Source organism: Oncorhynchus nerka, linkage group LG14, assembly GCF_034236695.1.
Source record: "Oncorhynchus nerka isolate Pitt River linkage group LG14, Oner_Uvic_2.0, whole genome shotgun sequence".
NCBI classification, from domain to species: Eukaryota; Metazoa; Chordata; class Actinopteri; order Salmoniformes; family Salmonidae; genus Oncorhynchus; species Oncorhynchus nerka.
In genome coordinates this window covers 72,531,100-72,547,502 of record NC_088409.1, presented here as the reverse complement: position 1 = coordinate 72,547,502, position 16,403 = coordinate 72,531,100, and the positions used below count along the sequence as shown (strand labels likewise).

The 16,403-nt window shown below is 42.8% G+C and overlaps 1 protein-coding gene across 3 annotated transcripts in view; it reads right to left on the bottom strand.

The window, feature by feature from the left end:
* Positions 1-16,403, bottom strand: part of LOC115118172 (2-(3-amino-3-carboxypropyl)histidine synthase subunit 1-like) — a 144,792-nt gene that overhangs the window by 35,463 nt on the left and 92,926 nt on the right. For all 3 annotated transcript variants that reach the window (XM_065000362.1, XM_065000363.1, XM_065000364.1), the window contains exons 7-9: positions 10,826-10,894; positions 4,934-5,090; positions 2,748-2,848 (exon numbers count right to left, since the gene is read on the bottom strand). In XM_065000362.1, coding sequence (XP_064856434.1) covers positions 2,748-2,848; positions 4,934-5,090; positions 10,826-10,894 — 327 coding nt within the window. The remainder of the gene's footprint in view (positions 1-2,747; positions 2,849-4,933; positions 5,091-10,825; positions 10,895-16,403) is intronic.

Sequence of the window (16,403 nt, the reverse complement as noted above, 5' to 3'; positions counted from 1 at the left end):
CTCCTCAACCACCTCATTTTATCATGCTCTCTCCCGTTTCAACACAACCTCCTCAACCACCTCTTTTTATCATGCTCTCTCCCATTTCAACACAACCTCCTCAACCACCTCATTTTATCATGCTCTCTCCCGTTTCAACACAACCTCCTCAACCACCTCATTTTATCATGCTCTCTCCCGTTTCAACACAACCTCCTCAACCACCTCATTTTATCATGCTCTCTCCCGTTTCAACACAACCTCCTCAACCACCTCATTTTATCATGCTCTCTCCCGTTTCAACACAACCTCCTCAACTACCTCATTTTATCATGCTCTCTCCCATTTCAACACAACCTCCTCAACCACCTCATTTTATCATGCTCTCTCCCGTTTCAACACAACCTCCTCAACCACCTCATTTTATCATGCTCTCTCCCGTTTCAACACAACCTCCTCAACCACCTCTTTTTATCATGCTCTCTCCCATTTCAACACAACCTCCTCAACCACCTCATTTTATCATGCTCTCTCCCGTTTCAACACAACCTCCTCAACCACCTCATTTTATCATGCTCTCTCCCGTTTCAACACAACCTCCTCAACCACCTCATTTTATCATGCTCTCTCCCGTTTCAACACAACCTCCTCAACCACCTCATTTTATCATGCTCTCTCCCGTTTCAACACAACCTCCTCAACTACCTCATTTTATCATGCTCTCTCCCATTTCAACACAACCTCCTCAACCACCTCATTGTATCATGCTCTCTCCCGTTTCAACACAACCTCCTCAACCACCTCATTTTATCATGCTCTCTCCCGTTTCAACACAACCTCTTCAACCACCTCATTTTATCATGCTCTCTCCCGTTTCAACACAACCTCCTCAACCACCTCATTTTATCATGCTCTCTCCCGTTTCAACACAACCTCCTCAACCACCTCATTTTATCATGCTCTCTCCCATTTCAACACAACCTCCTCAACCACCTCATTTTATCATGCTCTCTCCCGTTTCAACACAACCTCCTCAACCACCTCATTGTATCATGCTCTCTCCCGTTTCAACACAACCTCCTCAACCACCTCATTTTATCATGCTCTCTCCCGTTTCAACACAACCTCCTCAACCACCTCATTTTATCATGCTCTCTCCCGTTTCAACACAACCTCCTCCTCAACCACCTCTTTTTATCATGCTCTCTCCCATTTCAACACAACCTCCTCAACCACCTCATTTTATCATGCTCTCTCCCGTTTCAACACAACCTCCTCAACCACCTCATTTTATCATGCTCTCTCCCGTTTCAACACAACCTCCTCAACCACCTCATTTTATCATGCTCTCTCCCGTTTCAACACAACCTCCTCAACCACCTCATTTTATCATGCTCTCTCCCGTTTCAACACAACCTCCTCAACTACCTCATTTTATCATGCTCTCTCCCATTTCAACACAACCTCCTCAACCACCTCATTGTATCATGCTCTCCCGTTTCAACACAACCTCCTCAACCACCTCATTTTATCATGCTCTCTCCCGTTTCAACACAACCTCCTCAACCACCTCATTTTATCATGCTCTCTCCCGTTTCAACACAACCTCCTCAACCACCTCATTTTATCATGCTCTCTCCCGTTTCAACACAACCTCCTCAACCACCTCATTTTATCATGCTCTCTCCCATTTCAACACAACCTCCTCAACCACCTCATTTTATCATGCTCTCTCCCGTTTCAACACAACCTCCTCAACCACCTCATTGTATCATGCTCTCTCCCGTTTCAACACAACCTCCTCAACCACCTCATTTTATCATGCTCTCTCCCGTTTCAACACAACCTCCTCAACCACCTCATTTTATCATGCTCTCTCCCGTTTCAACACAACCTCCTCAACCACCTCATTTTATCATGCTCTCTCCCGTTTCAACACAACCTCCTCAACCACCTCATTTTATCATGCTCTCTCCCATTTCAACACAACCTCCTCAACTACCTCATTTTATCATGCTCTCTCCCATTTCAACACAACCTCCTCAACCACCTCATTTTATCATGCTCTCTCCCGTTTCAACACAACCTCCTCAACCACCTCATTTTATCATGCTCTCTCCCGTTTCAACACAACCTCCTCAACCACCTCATTTTATCATGCTCTCTCCCGTTTCAACACAACCTCCTCAACCACCTCATTGTATCATGCTCTCTCCCGTTTCAACACAACCTCCTCAACCACCTCATTGTATCATGCTCTCTCCCGTTTCAACACAACCTCCTCAACCACCTAATTTTATCATGCTCTCTCCCGTTTCAACACAACCTCCTCAACCACCTCATTTTATCATGCTCTCTCCCGTTTCAACACAACCTCCTCAACTACCTCTGCGTCCCCCGATCTCTCTCTTTCAGACCTTCTGTCCCTCCTTCACCCACTCCTCCCTCACACATCGCAGTACTCATTACTCCACAGTGAGAGGCCAATCTGTTGAGTGTGTGGACTGTGTGTATTTGTGTCTCAAATATACAAATACACACTCCTCCTTTCCTTCTTTCTGTCAGACAGTCATAGAAAACAAAGCAACTGGAGCTTGAAGCACGAGCGGTTGACATTTCACTTAAGAAGCTTTTGGAGTTTTCTATTAAAGACATTTATGACTGTGCCTCACTGGATAACAGAGAGCCTTTCCCTGTGTGTGTGTGTTTGTGTGTGTGCATGCGTGCGTGTGTGAGCGTGTGTGTGTGTGTGTGTGCTGTAGACTCACGCATCCACTTCTGCCATCAGGTCCAGCTTGCTGGGGAAAATCTCAGACAGCAGCACTCGAGTGAAGGACTTGCCAAGAGACTCAAGCTTGGATTCCAGGTGCTATAATGGAGAGAGAAAGTGTGAGAGAGAGAGAGAGAGAAATACAAAGATTGAGGGAGTAATGAGAGTAGGAGGACATAGAGAGAGAGGATGGTCACATTAGCTTTGTGCCGAGTCCACACGAAGAACAAGTATGTGTTTGTGCAGGTCTTGGACTCACAAGGGACCAGGCTGTGTTGCCTGCCTATACTACTACAAACACAGACACACACCCCCACTCCTCCCATTCAATAGATGTTCTGCTGTTCCAGTGGAGGGTCCTTCACAGGTCCTTTAGAGCTCCAAAGTCTAGTGTTTCTTAGTTAGTTAAACAGCTAATAATTAGAATATGGCTAATTAACCCAACTGGCTCTCAATGATAGAGCCCAGCAACACTGGAGAAAACCACCCAATAACATTACTAGATAAAACACATCACCACCCAATAACATCACTAGATAAAACACATCAGCACCCAATAAAATCACTAGATAAAATGCATCAGCACCCAATTACATCACTAGATAAAACACATCAGCACCCAATAACATCACCAGATAAAACACATCAGCACCCAATTACATCACTAGATAAAACACATCAGCACCCAATAACATCACTAGATAAAACACATCAGCACCCAATAACATCACTAGATAAAACACATCACCACCCAATAACATCACTAGATAAAACACATCACCACCCAATAAAATGCATCAGCACCCAATTACATCACTAGATAAAACACATCAGCACCCAATAACATCACCAGATAAAACACATCAGCACCCAATTACATCACTAGATAAAACACATCAGCACCCAATAACATCACTAGATAAAACACATCAGCACCCAATTACATCACTAGATAAAACACATCACCACCCAATAACATCACTAGATAAAACACATCAGCACCCAATAATATCACTAGATAAAACACATCACCACCCAATAACATCACTAGATAAAACACATCACCACCCAATAACATCACTAGATAAAACACATCACCACCCAATAACATCACTAGATAAAAGTGTTGAGCCAGTTCTGAGACTGAACTTCTGTGTTGGTGAACGTCTTTTAAGAGGGCCCGCTGGACCAAGAGTGTTACCACAGAGAGTCAAGACACACACACAGTGCATTAAAAGGTGAGTGGGTGTTTTTCCCCTCAGAACGTCGACTTCAAAAAGATCCCCTAATGGTTAGTATAGAGAGAGGTCAACCTCTGCAGCCTGCCACACTGTGATTCTCTGTTCCCTAGTGGGTTAGTTCTCACCCTTTACTATGACAGCCTGGGTTGTTATCTAAGATTATCCAGTCCTGTCCAGACAAAGGCCTATCACACAACTCAACCACTTAATCTACACATTGGCCCAATGAGGGGTAGAACCAGTGGGACAGATACAAATCCAGCTACTGTTAAAAAAAACAAAAAAACAACAACGTTATTAACTTATTCCAAAAGATTAAGATTAAGTTATTCCAAAATAACGTTTTTTTTTAACAGTAGGAGAGGTTTTCATACAGGTTTGAAAATTGTGGGGGAAAGGTTTGGTTTTAAAATATAATCTGACAGCAAGAGGAGAGGAGAGATGCCAGAGAACGCTATGATTCTCTCAGTCTCACCCCCCCTCTCGATCTCTTCCTTCCAGCATACCAATTAGAGAAAAGGATGAGGCGAGGACGTGGAGGAAGAATCCCAAACAAAGTCAAACACAACGCATGAGAGGAAAACAAGAAGCGGGCAGATCAAACGGAGGAGAGAACAAAGAGAAGAGTGCTGAGAGGAGGAAGGAGGAGGGAAGAAGAGGGCTTGAGAGCAGGCTAGAATGGGATCCAATAACCCCCCCATGTAGGACCGATTAAGAACCCCAGGCACACTCGCACAGAACATCCAAATGCCAACTGTTGGAGGGGTGAGGTTTGGGTTTACACTATAGTCTCCACAGGTGCATTTAGCTGCTTGTCTGAGTAACTAAGAGAAGCTGTGCCCCACAAATTGTATTACACATTATTGCATAAGTGAAGGTCTCAGGGTGTGAGGGAGGGGTAGAATCAGGATAAGTGTGAGATCTCCGGGATACAGGCTCATACCTCCATGACCTTAGGGTTGCCCTGCCGGCCCAGCGTGCCCAGGATCAGGCCCCATCTCTGGGCAGAGCGAGCCTTGTCGATGGCCTGGAGCCGGATGGACCGCATGGCTTCATGGTCATAGTACTCCCTGGAGAATATCTTACTGTACGGGTCGTACCTAAACACACACATACACACGAGTGCACAGACATACACACAAAAGCACAGGCAATCATACACAAACACACAAAACATGCACATTAGTGTGTATTGTTCACAACTGGTATCTACCTCGAGGATAGAAGCGCAAGAAGAGAAAATCCAATCATGAAAATCCATCAAGTATTAAGGCAGTTATATGAGAGAAAAAGAGGCATTTTAGAGAAACAAATCTTTCTCTCTCTACCAGGAGAGCTCAGCTCAGCACATCTTGAGATTATCTTCTTCTTTATTAGAGACCGAGAGGAGGGCAGTAGTGCATACAACAAACACCATCTCATATAAATAGTTTCCCACCAATACAGCTGAGTGGCAATGACACCATAATGACAACCTCCTACAAGGTGAACCACATCACATTAATCCTGTATACAGTCTATTCAGAAAGTATTCAGAGGGTTTTTCTTTAATTTTACTAGTTTGGACATTGTAGAATAGCGAAGACATCAAAACTATATATATGCATATGGAATCATGTAGTAACCAAAAAAGTGTAAAACAAATCAAAATATATTTTCGATTCTTCAAAGTAGCCACCCGTTGTCTTGATGACAGCTTTGCACACTCCTGGTATTCTCTAAACCAGCTTCACGAGGTAGTCACCTGGAATGTGTTTAAATTAACAGGTGTGCCTTGTTAACTTTTTATGCCTGCAGGGGCAGTATTGAGTAGCTTGGATGAAAGGTGCCCATATCAAATGGCCTGCTCCCCAGTCATAGTTGCTAATATTTGCATATTATTATTAGTATTGGATAGAAAACACTCTGAAGTTTCTAAAACTGTTTGGATTATGTCTGTGAGTATAACAGAACTCATATAGCAGGCAAAAACCTGAGAAATTCCACTTCCTGTTTTTTTTCTTCTGGAGGTGGCAGATTTTCAACCAAGGTCTCATTGAAATGACAGCGAGATATGGATGAGTTTTCACTTCCTACGCCTTCCACTAGATGTCAGCAGTCAATAGAACTTTGTCTGATGACTAAATGTGAAGGGGGGTCGATTGACACAGGAAATAGTCACCACTGCCATGAGTGGACCATGCTTTCACCAGGCGCGTTCACAGGGGAAGGACCTGCGTTCCACCGCTAATCTGAAGTCATTCTAATTTTCCGGTTGGAACGTTATTCAAGATATATGTAAACAACATTCTAAAGATTGATTCAGTACATCGTTTCACATGTTTCTACTGACTGTTACAGAACTTTTGGACATTTCGTCACGTTATAGTGGACGCGCTTTGTGACTTTGGAATTGTTTACCAAACGCGCTAACCAAAGTAGCTAATTGGATATAAATAACAGACATTTTCAAACAAATCAAGCATTTATTGTGGACCTGGGATTTCTAGGACTGCATTCTGATGAAGTTCATCAAAGGTAAGGAAACATTTATCATGTATTTTCTGGTTTCTGTTGACTCCAACATGGAGGCTAATTTGGCTACTGTTCTGAGCGCCGTCTCAGATTATTGCATGGGTTGCTTTTTCCGTAAACTTTTTTTGAAATCTGACACAGCGGTTGCATTGAGGAGAGGTATATCTATAATTCCATGTGTATAACTTGTATTATCATCTACATTTATGATGAGTATTTCTGTTGAAACGATGTGGCTATGCAAAATCACTTGATGTTTTTGGAACTAGTGAATCTAACGCGCCAATGTAAACTCAGATTTTTTTTATATAAATATGAACTTGAAGTCATGAAGTCATGAAGTCATGAGTTTCATCTGATGAAGATAATTCAAGGTTAGTGATTCATTTTATCTTTATTTATGCTTTTTGTGAATGCTATTTTTTGCTGGAAAATGGCTGTGCTTATTGTGGTTTGGTGGAGACCTAACATAATCGTTTGTAGTGCTTTCGCTGAAAAGCCTATTTGAAATCGGACACTTTGGTGGGATTAACAACGAGAATAGCTTTAAAATTATATAAGACACATGTATGTTTGAGGAATTGTAATTATGAGATTTCTGTGGTATGAATTTGGCGCCCTCTATTTTCACTGGTAGTTGTCATATTGATCCCGATATCGGGATTGCAGCCATAACAGGTTAAAAGTTCATTTGTTGAACTTCTTTCCTTCCTAATGTGTTTTAGCCAATCAGTTGTGACAAGGCAGGTGTGGTATACAGAAGATAGCCCTATTTGGTAAAAGACCAAGTCCATATTATTGCAAGAACAGCTCAAATATGCAAAGAGAAACGGCAGTCCATCATTACTTTAAGACATGAAGGTCAGTCAATCCGGAAAATTTAAAGCACTTTTAAAGTGCAGTCGCAAAAACCATCAAGCGCTATGATGAAATTGGCTCTCATGAGGACCGCCACAGGAAAGACAGAGACTTACCTCTGCTGCAGAGGATAAGTTCATTAGAGTTAACTGCACCTCAGAATGCAGCCCAAATAAATTGTCCACAGAGTTCAGGTAACAGACACATCTCAACATCAACTGTTCAGAGGAGACTGCTTGAATCAGGCCTTCATGGTCAAACTGCTGCAAAGAAACCACTACTAAAGCACACCAATAAGAAGAAGAGACTTGCTTGGGCCAAGAAACACGAGCAATGGACATTAGACTGGTGGAAATCTGTCCTTTGGTCTGATGAGTCCAAATCTGAGATATTTGGTTGCAACCGCCGTGTCTTTGTGAGACGCTGAGTAAGTAAGCGGATGATCTCTGCATGTGTGGTTCCCACCGTGAAGCATGGAGGAGGAGGTGTGATGGTGTGGGGGTGACACTGTCATGATTTATTTAGAATTCAAGGCACACTTAACCAGCATGGCTACCACAGCGTTCTGCAGTGATACGCCATCCCATCTGGTTTGCGCTTAGTGGGACTATCATTTGTTTTTCAACAGGACAATGACCCAACACACCTCCATGCTGTATAAGGGCAATCTGACCAAGAAGGAGAGTAATGGAGTGCTGCATCAGATGACCTGGCTTCCACAATCACCCGACCTCAACCCAATTGAGATGGTTTGGGATGAGTTGGACCGCTGAGTGAAGGAAAATCAAGATGGTTGGAGAATACCAAGAGTTTGCAAAGCTGTCATCAAGGCAAAGGGCGGCTACTTTGAAGAACTTAAAATATAAAATATATTTTGATTTGTTTAACACGTTTTTGGTAATTACGTGATTCCATATGTGTTATTTCATAGAAAATAGTTAAAATTAAGAAAAAGACTGGAATGAGTAGGTGTGTCCAAACTTTTTTTTTATACATTTGCAAAATGTTTTCGCTATAGTATTGTGTGTAGATTGATGAGGAAAACATTTAATTTGATACATTTTAGAACAAGGCTGTAATGTAACAAAATGTGGAAAAGGGGAAGGTGTCTGAATACTTTCCAAATGCACTGTATTACTGACAATAATGACATTCTGCAATCTACCTCAGACTCATCCACTGTAGTACACTAGTTAGTATACTGTAAATGGAAGACACAGTGCCTGATTAGCTCTTTACACTTGTACCAGTATACGGGTTCAAAATAGCAAATTTGGACACTGAAACGCAATGTTCCCACCAGGAACTAAGCAAATTTCAGGTCTGCTGAGTGCAAACTTGAACGTTGTGATAATTCTGTGCGACTTCCAGTGCGTATTTACTGTGAACACTGAGGCTCTACCCACTTTAAGTTACAGGTTTAACAGAGGTCATGTAGGCTACTGTGGCTATTTGATCATAATGTAGGCCTACCAGGGTGGTCTACCATCAAAAACAATGGAGAAAATGCATCCCATAACATTTTAACATGGAAATAGCTGTTCTATCATTCAGCCTATGGTAGCAGCCAATGTGCGGTGTTCAATGTAGGCCTACATTCCATGAGACTTTTGAAAAAAACATGCAGGACTTGACATGAACCTGTTTATCCACTTGACCTTTTGACAAGGAGTTGACTGAAAATGTTGTTGTTTGATGCAAGAAACCACTTTACAAAATAAAATGCATTATTAATCCCATACCATTATTACAGTTATTATTACAGCAATCCAGGAGAGCGGCGCGGCAGTCCAGGAGAGCGGCGCGGCAGTCCAGGAGAGCGGCGCGGCAGTCCAGGGGAGCGGCTGCGCGGCAGTCCAGGGGAGCGGCGCGGCAGTCCAGGGGAGCGGCGCGGCAGTCCAGGGGAGCGGCGCGGCAGTCCAGGAGAGCTTCGCGTCAGTCTTTGGGCTACCGCTCGCCCGAGCACGCACGCAGCTTAGAGGGAACAGTGCTGATAAGCGTCTAAATTGGAACGCAGTGGTTGCACAGTAACATACAATACATAATGCCGAAGCTCAAGGTCTCCGCTTCACAGCGCAGTATTGGTTTTGACTGACAGCCGTTCTGAACTTGAGCACTGCGCACGACAAGAAGTCCCCCCCCCCAATTAGGCAACTTTTCCACATTTTGGTTGTCAGAGAGGGAAATGCTGTAAATAAAGAGGACTCGATGTATTTTGAAAGATGAGACATTGAGGATTATAACAAATGCCGCTTTGATGTCATACAAGTGTAACGGATGTGAAACGGCTAGCTTAGTTAGCGGTGCGCGCTAAATAGCGGTTCAATCGGTGACGTCACTTGCTCTGAGACCTTGAAGTAGTAGTTCCCCTTGCTCTGCAAGGGCCGCAGCTTTTGTGGAGCGATGGGTAACGATGCTTCGTGGGTGACTGTTGTTGATGTGTGCAGAGGGTCCCTGGGTCATGCCCGGGTATGGGCGAGGGGACGGTCTAAAGTTATACTGTTACACAAGCAAGCCAAACACCTGTTAGTCCAGATGTGCACTTCACATTTCTACATCATAGAACTCATGTAATATACAGTGTCATCGTTCATATTCACAATGCTTGGTGTACAGATACAAGATGACATGGCGTCATACCCTGGGTTGTCCTGAACAGAATGAGCCTGTTTGTGGTATTGTAAAGACATTTGACGGGGAACACGCACCTGAATGCACTCGCGACTCTATTCTATGCACACCAAAATGATCTGCTTCTCTGAATTGCCTTGTGAAAGCCTAACACTGTTAGATCATATTTTGTAACTTAGCTAGCCATGTGGCAATAAAACACGCTTTCAAATCATGCCCAACTGACCAGATTGCAATTTATAATGGACCATTTTTGGAATGCGTAAACAGTAATTGTGTAAATGCAGGGATGCAGGGCTGTGCTCCAAATAAAATGACCAGTCTGCTCGCTCTCGTTCCTCAACAGCACAGCAAGGAGAGCTCAAAATAGTACCTTATAGTTGAAGACTCTTGTTTGAGTCATAAAAGTACATTAAAATGACTTGTACACTGGAGAAGTGTGTGGCCACCTGGAGACACCAGTTAGTCCTCTCACTCAAACCCTTGTCATTATTTTGTATTATATTGCACCTACCCCCAATGTTCCATTAATATTCTTATCATGTTACTGAATGTATCCAGAGTATTTTCTCATTTCGTTATCAACAAATGTGGCGAAAAGTACAGTAAATGTAAATGCTAATAAAATCAACAGTGTAATGTTTGGATTCAGTCTTGTTCCAGATTCATTGTTTTGTCCTCACCTTTAATCTAATAAATTCCCCATTAATCTCCAAACTTATGCATATGCTTTCCATATTTCTTCTGTAAAACTAATTTCAATTTAGCCCTATAGGCCAACTGGAACGACTGTAAGGAGGTAAAGGGTCATTATATGTATGCTATTATTTACCTGTAGGCATGTATCTCTGGGTTGGCAATCATGATGGACTCCAGGTGGAACCTGCCATCTCCCAGGTAGCTATAAATACAAACACAACACACACAGAGGCACAGGATGAGAGAGATACAAACACAGTAAGACAGACACACTCCCTGCATACCTGTGGTGGAACAACAATTCTCTCCCTCCCTCCCTCCCTCCCTATCTGTCCCTCCTCTACACCCCCCCCCACCCCTCTCTCCTGGTGAAACAAAGTGGTCTCAAAGGTCCTATGCCTGGGGTTCAGGGGTTCAAGGTGTGACCAGGGGCTGCTGATGTATAGGAAAACTGCCGCACACCACCCCTGTGATGACCCCATGTTGTTAATCCACTACCAGGCTTTTCAATTAACCCAGGGGTGTTATTAGTCAGCCCACCGAGACCAGTGATGGGGCAGGGTTCAAGGGGCGCACACACACACACACGATGCTATTGGCTGAGTGAGGTGCCCAGGCCTCTGTAACCGTGGCGAGTTCGCAGAGGCCCAAGGGGAGGCGGAGACAATTAGAGGAGTTAATTAGCCAGCGTTTAGGAAAGTGTGTGTGGAACGGGCTGTGGGTGAGCATCCACAGGGACCCCCAGGAGCCACAACTAACCTCCACACAGACAGGCACACATAGACACACACACACAAAATAACACACACCCACGCACTAGTGGTGCGCGGGTTAACTCATAACCTGCAGTCCCCACGGTTATATCTGGGTTTAGGGTCATGAAATATTGTGTGGATGAAGAGCGGGTGGGTTGAATAAAGAGAAAGCGATGCATTAAAAAAAAAAAGTATAATTATTGTGCGATTCACATTTATAGGCTACATTGAGGTTTTTCTTTCATTATTTGTAACTTCCATTAGTGTATAAGCCTAATCTTTAGGGCCTAACTGTACGTGCACCAAATACACGGCAATCCCCAAATACACGGCAATCCCCAAATACACGGCATGCACCAAATACATGGCAATCCCCAAATACACAGCAATCCCCAAATACACAGCAATCCCCAAATACACGGCATGCACCAAATACACAGCAATCCCCAAATACACGGCAATCCCCAAATACACGGCAATCCCCAAATACACGGCATGCACTAAATACACAGCAATCCCCAAATACACGGCAATCCCCAAATACACGGCAATCCCCAAATACACGGCATGCACCAAATACATGGCAATCCCCAAATACACAGCAATCCCCAAATACACGGCAATCCCCAAATACACGGCAATCCCCAAATACACAGCAATCCCCAAATACACGGCATGCACCAAATACACAGCAATCCCCAAATACACGGCATGCACCAAATACACGGCAATCCCCAAATACAAGGCAATCCCCAAATACACGGCAATCCCCAAATGCTTTTGGGAATTTGGGTAGAAAAAGTTCACGTCGATCCACCGAGGCAAAAAGGACATTGTCAGAGTTGAACTAAATAAGAGAAAAGCTGTAAAATTGAGATTTTAAAATAAAGGGAGGGCCAGAACAGTAGTCTAATGTTTGGGAAACATGCTGCGTGCTGACTACAAATTCAACAGTCACAAGATGGGGACATCAAATACGGAATGTCAAAGGACCTATACTGTTCTGTAATCCGCAGTGGCTCGCGTTCATCCATACCCACATATCAGTCAGAGCCGGTCCTAGCCTTTTCCACACATTTTACCATGGGCTGTAGAGAAAATGTTGCAGTTTTAAACTAAGTTTGCTGAAATTCTACAAATTTTGCCATGGGGCAAGATTTTTTTCTCTCTCTCACATAGCCTAATATAATATTAACACCTGCAGAAAAATAATAGATCAAATGTACATTTGTACTTGGGAACATTTGTACTTGGTGAAATGTATTTATTTACCGTCTGTAAAGGTGCTATCTTTATCAGTATCATATTTCAACCACAAAAAGACATGCATCCAAGGCGATCTGAAATCTTGTCAGAAACATGAAGGGTCATTTTCACAGCATTTAATTCCCTTCAAATCTATCAAACTGATGTCATTTGGACATTTTGCACAGAAAATCTTAGCCATTTTTAGTTGTTATGTTATTGCATTTTCTCCCTGGTCTCTAAACGTTTGGCTGCACAAGAGAAGTACGGATAAAATCTAAACTTCATAGATTTCACCTAGATTGAAGCATTCATTCTATAGATGTATGACATTTTCTGGTGAGCAAGGGTTTATTTAGTCTTCTAGGCCAAGATAATCTGCATGTATCTAATTACAGACTAAAATCAACAGACTAACATTTACTAAAAATAGCCTACCAAAATGTTGGCAATTATAAACAAAACATAGCTTAGGTTTAAAAAAACACGGGCCTCAGTTTTTCAATGTATCACATAGTCGGGCGGTTGCGGATGGTTTATTAGCAATTGCGGTTGGGTGAACAAACGGCTGACCCGCGCACCACTAACACGCACACACTCAGTCACTGAGACTAGATTGTGTGCGTGGGGATGTGTGAGCGCGTGTGCATCTGTGTCTTTGTGTGTATAGCAGGGTAAAAGCAGGGTAATTGTGAGCCAAGAAGAAAATGAAAGACGAGTGATGACTACTGTGCCGAGTTCTTGCTTTTCAATAATATACTATGTCCCTCTATAATCACACTGGCTACAATGAGCCTCCTGCTTTTCAACATCACACCCTGTATGTGTTTCTATGCTTTAAGAGGATAGCGATCTATAGCACTCCTATGAGGGCCTTTGTTATCCTATCATTCATAATGCATTGTCCTTTGTAGGAGAGCTGAGTGTTGCTGTGCTATAATAGTGAACACTGTGCTGTATGTCCTGCATTATGCATCAACACATTCTGATTCTGCTCTTAATATGTCTGCAGACATTAGCAGCAGGGCCTGAGAGAGGAGAGCTATGAGTCAGGATTAGATCTGATCTGCTACTAAAGCTATTCCTACAGCTGCTCTGTTCTAAAGCATTCAGACATTTTAACATACTTCTCTTAATTACTGAAATCATATAGATTCTATAATGTATTAAAGACATAGGGCATCTCAGAGACTAATATACCATCCCACAATGTCCCAGCTACACTCAACTGAAGTCATTTCAACTTCTACATAATAGATATCGCAGCAATAGGTCCCTTCCGACGCACTTTTACAAATAAATGTTTGAACACAATAAGAGACAAGCATTTAGGTGACTTATGAGAGACAATATTGGAGGCTGAGAGATATTTCAAACTATTCATGAATGTCAAATCTGGTATATGCAAACTAAAATGAAGTGAAATGTAATCCATAGAGCATGATACTTCAACAGCCCTTATTTCTATGCATTATTACTGACTATAATATTTTGTTGACGCCTCCTGCTGGTTTCCCGTTTCCAGGGTCTGTACTGTTCTGTACTCAGGTATGAGCTGGTTGTATGCTGCCCCTCAGAGCACTGACATGAGGAGAGAGTGAGATGGAGAGGGGGCGCTAGAGAAGGGGAGAGGTGGAGAGAGGGGGAGAAAAGCAGGGAGGGAGAAGGAGAGAGAAAGGGTGAGAGACTCCGGGAGCTAATTCTCAGTCAAGATAATCAATTATTTCTCCCATCTCACCCCCACACGCCCCTATACACACATCAAAGACACTTCACTTTAGATTAATGGGCAAAGTGCAAACACACCCTTGACACACGCACGCACACGGCTTTGCTCTCCTGTGCGACCAGGCTGTTTCCTATAATGGCTGTCTCTCCTCTACTTATCTGGCCAATCTAATCACATACACTGGGAAGGGTGTGTGGGTATCATAACATAAGTACAGCATGGCTATTATTAGGAACCCACTATGTCTTAAAATGCATAGGATTGTGTGTCTATGATAATACACTGGGGTCATTTTCTATGTGTACTCACTGTCGCCTGAGCCTGTTAGCGTGTATGAGCAGGGCTGGGAAGTAACGGATTATTACATGTAACCGATTACAAAAAACGGTAATCTGTTACGTTACCAACAAACATATTGTAATCTGATTACAGATACTTTTGAAAAAGTAACTGATTTATTCTAGGACTACTTTTAAATTCAGAAAGGCTGTTTGCGGAAGAAAATCGACACCTTTGTTTTCTCAATGATAATCAATCAGCATTTGAAATTTGTCATGGTTAAGTTTGTTCCGTCTGAGCGAGTCTGACCGCAAGTCAGAGACAACTATGATGACACACCTTAATGTGTTTGATGGATCGCGGAGAAAGAGCAGGAATAAGCTTCTGTAGGTTTCAGTCCAAGCGGTGTCTTCCAATGGTGCGACTTCTGTCGGCATCCAAAGATTATCCATCTTAAATAAACGCTTGGCGGTAAGGACGACAGCAGTGGTGTAGCCTACAGGCGATGTGGATATCACTTATTGTTGATAGGCTATCTAGATAGAGCATTGATGTGAATCACACTGCTGCTCTTTCATTTAGCTATTTACGCCTTAAGGATTGTGGTGGTTATGGATGTATGTGTAATTTAACAAGTTTAAAATGCCTGTTAATCATTGTTTTTGCAACCTGTGGACAGCCAGTGAAAAACGTGCTCTTGCAACAGCTGCAAAGTGCAGATCCCAGCCTTTGGAATACATGTTTGAGGGAGTTCCTCCCCTTTAAACTTCTCTGTGGTATTGTGCTCCATACTGTCAAAAACATGTTAATATTAAGAAGACCATGAGTGGGGCTTTTATTGCTCAATCTACTTCACGCTGATTAACAACAACAACAAATCCATAGGCTTAATGGACACATGCTTAAACTCACACACTTTTGTGATAGACTTACAGTGCCTTGCGAAAGTATTCGGCCCCCTTGAACTTTGCGACCTTTTGCCACATTTCAGGCTTCAAACATAAAGATATAAAACTGTATTTTTTTGTGAAGAATCAACAACAAGTGGGACACAATCATGAAGTGGAACGACATTTATTGGATATTTCAAACTTTTTTAACAAATCAAAAACTGAAAAATTGGGCGTGCAAAATTATTCAGCCCCTTTACTTTCAGTGCAGCAAACTCTCTCCAGAAGTTCAGTGAGGATCTCTGAATGATCCAATGTTGACCTAAATGACTAATGATGATAAATACAATCCACCTGTGTGTAATCAAGTCTCCGTATAAATGCACCTGCACTGTGATAGTCTCAGAGGTCCGTTAAAAGCGCAGAGAGCATCATGAAGAACAAGGAACACACCAGGCAGGGCCGAGATACTGTTGTGAAGAAGTTTAAAGCCGGATTTGGATACAAAAATATTTCCCAAGCTTTAAACATCCCAAGGAGCACTGTGCAAGCGATAATATTGAAATGGAAGGAGTATCAGACCACTGCAAATCTACCAAGACCTGGCCGTCCCTCTAAACTTTCAGCTCATACAAGGAGAAGACTGATCAGAGATGCAGCCAAGAGGCCCATGATCAATCTGGATGAACTGCAGAGATCTACAGCTGAGGTGGGAGACTCTGTCCATAGGACAACAATCAGTCGTATATTGCACAAATCTGGCCTTCATGGAAGAGTGGCAAGAAGAAAGCCATTTCTTAAAGATATCCATAA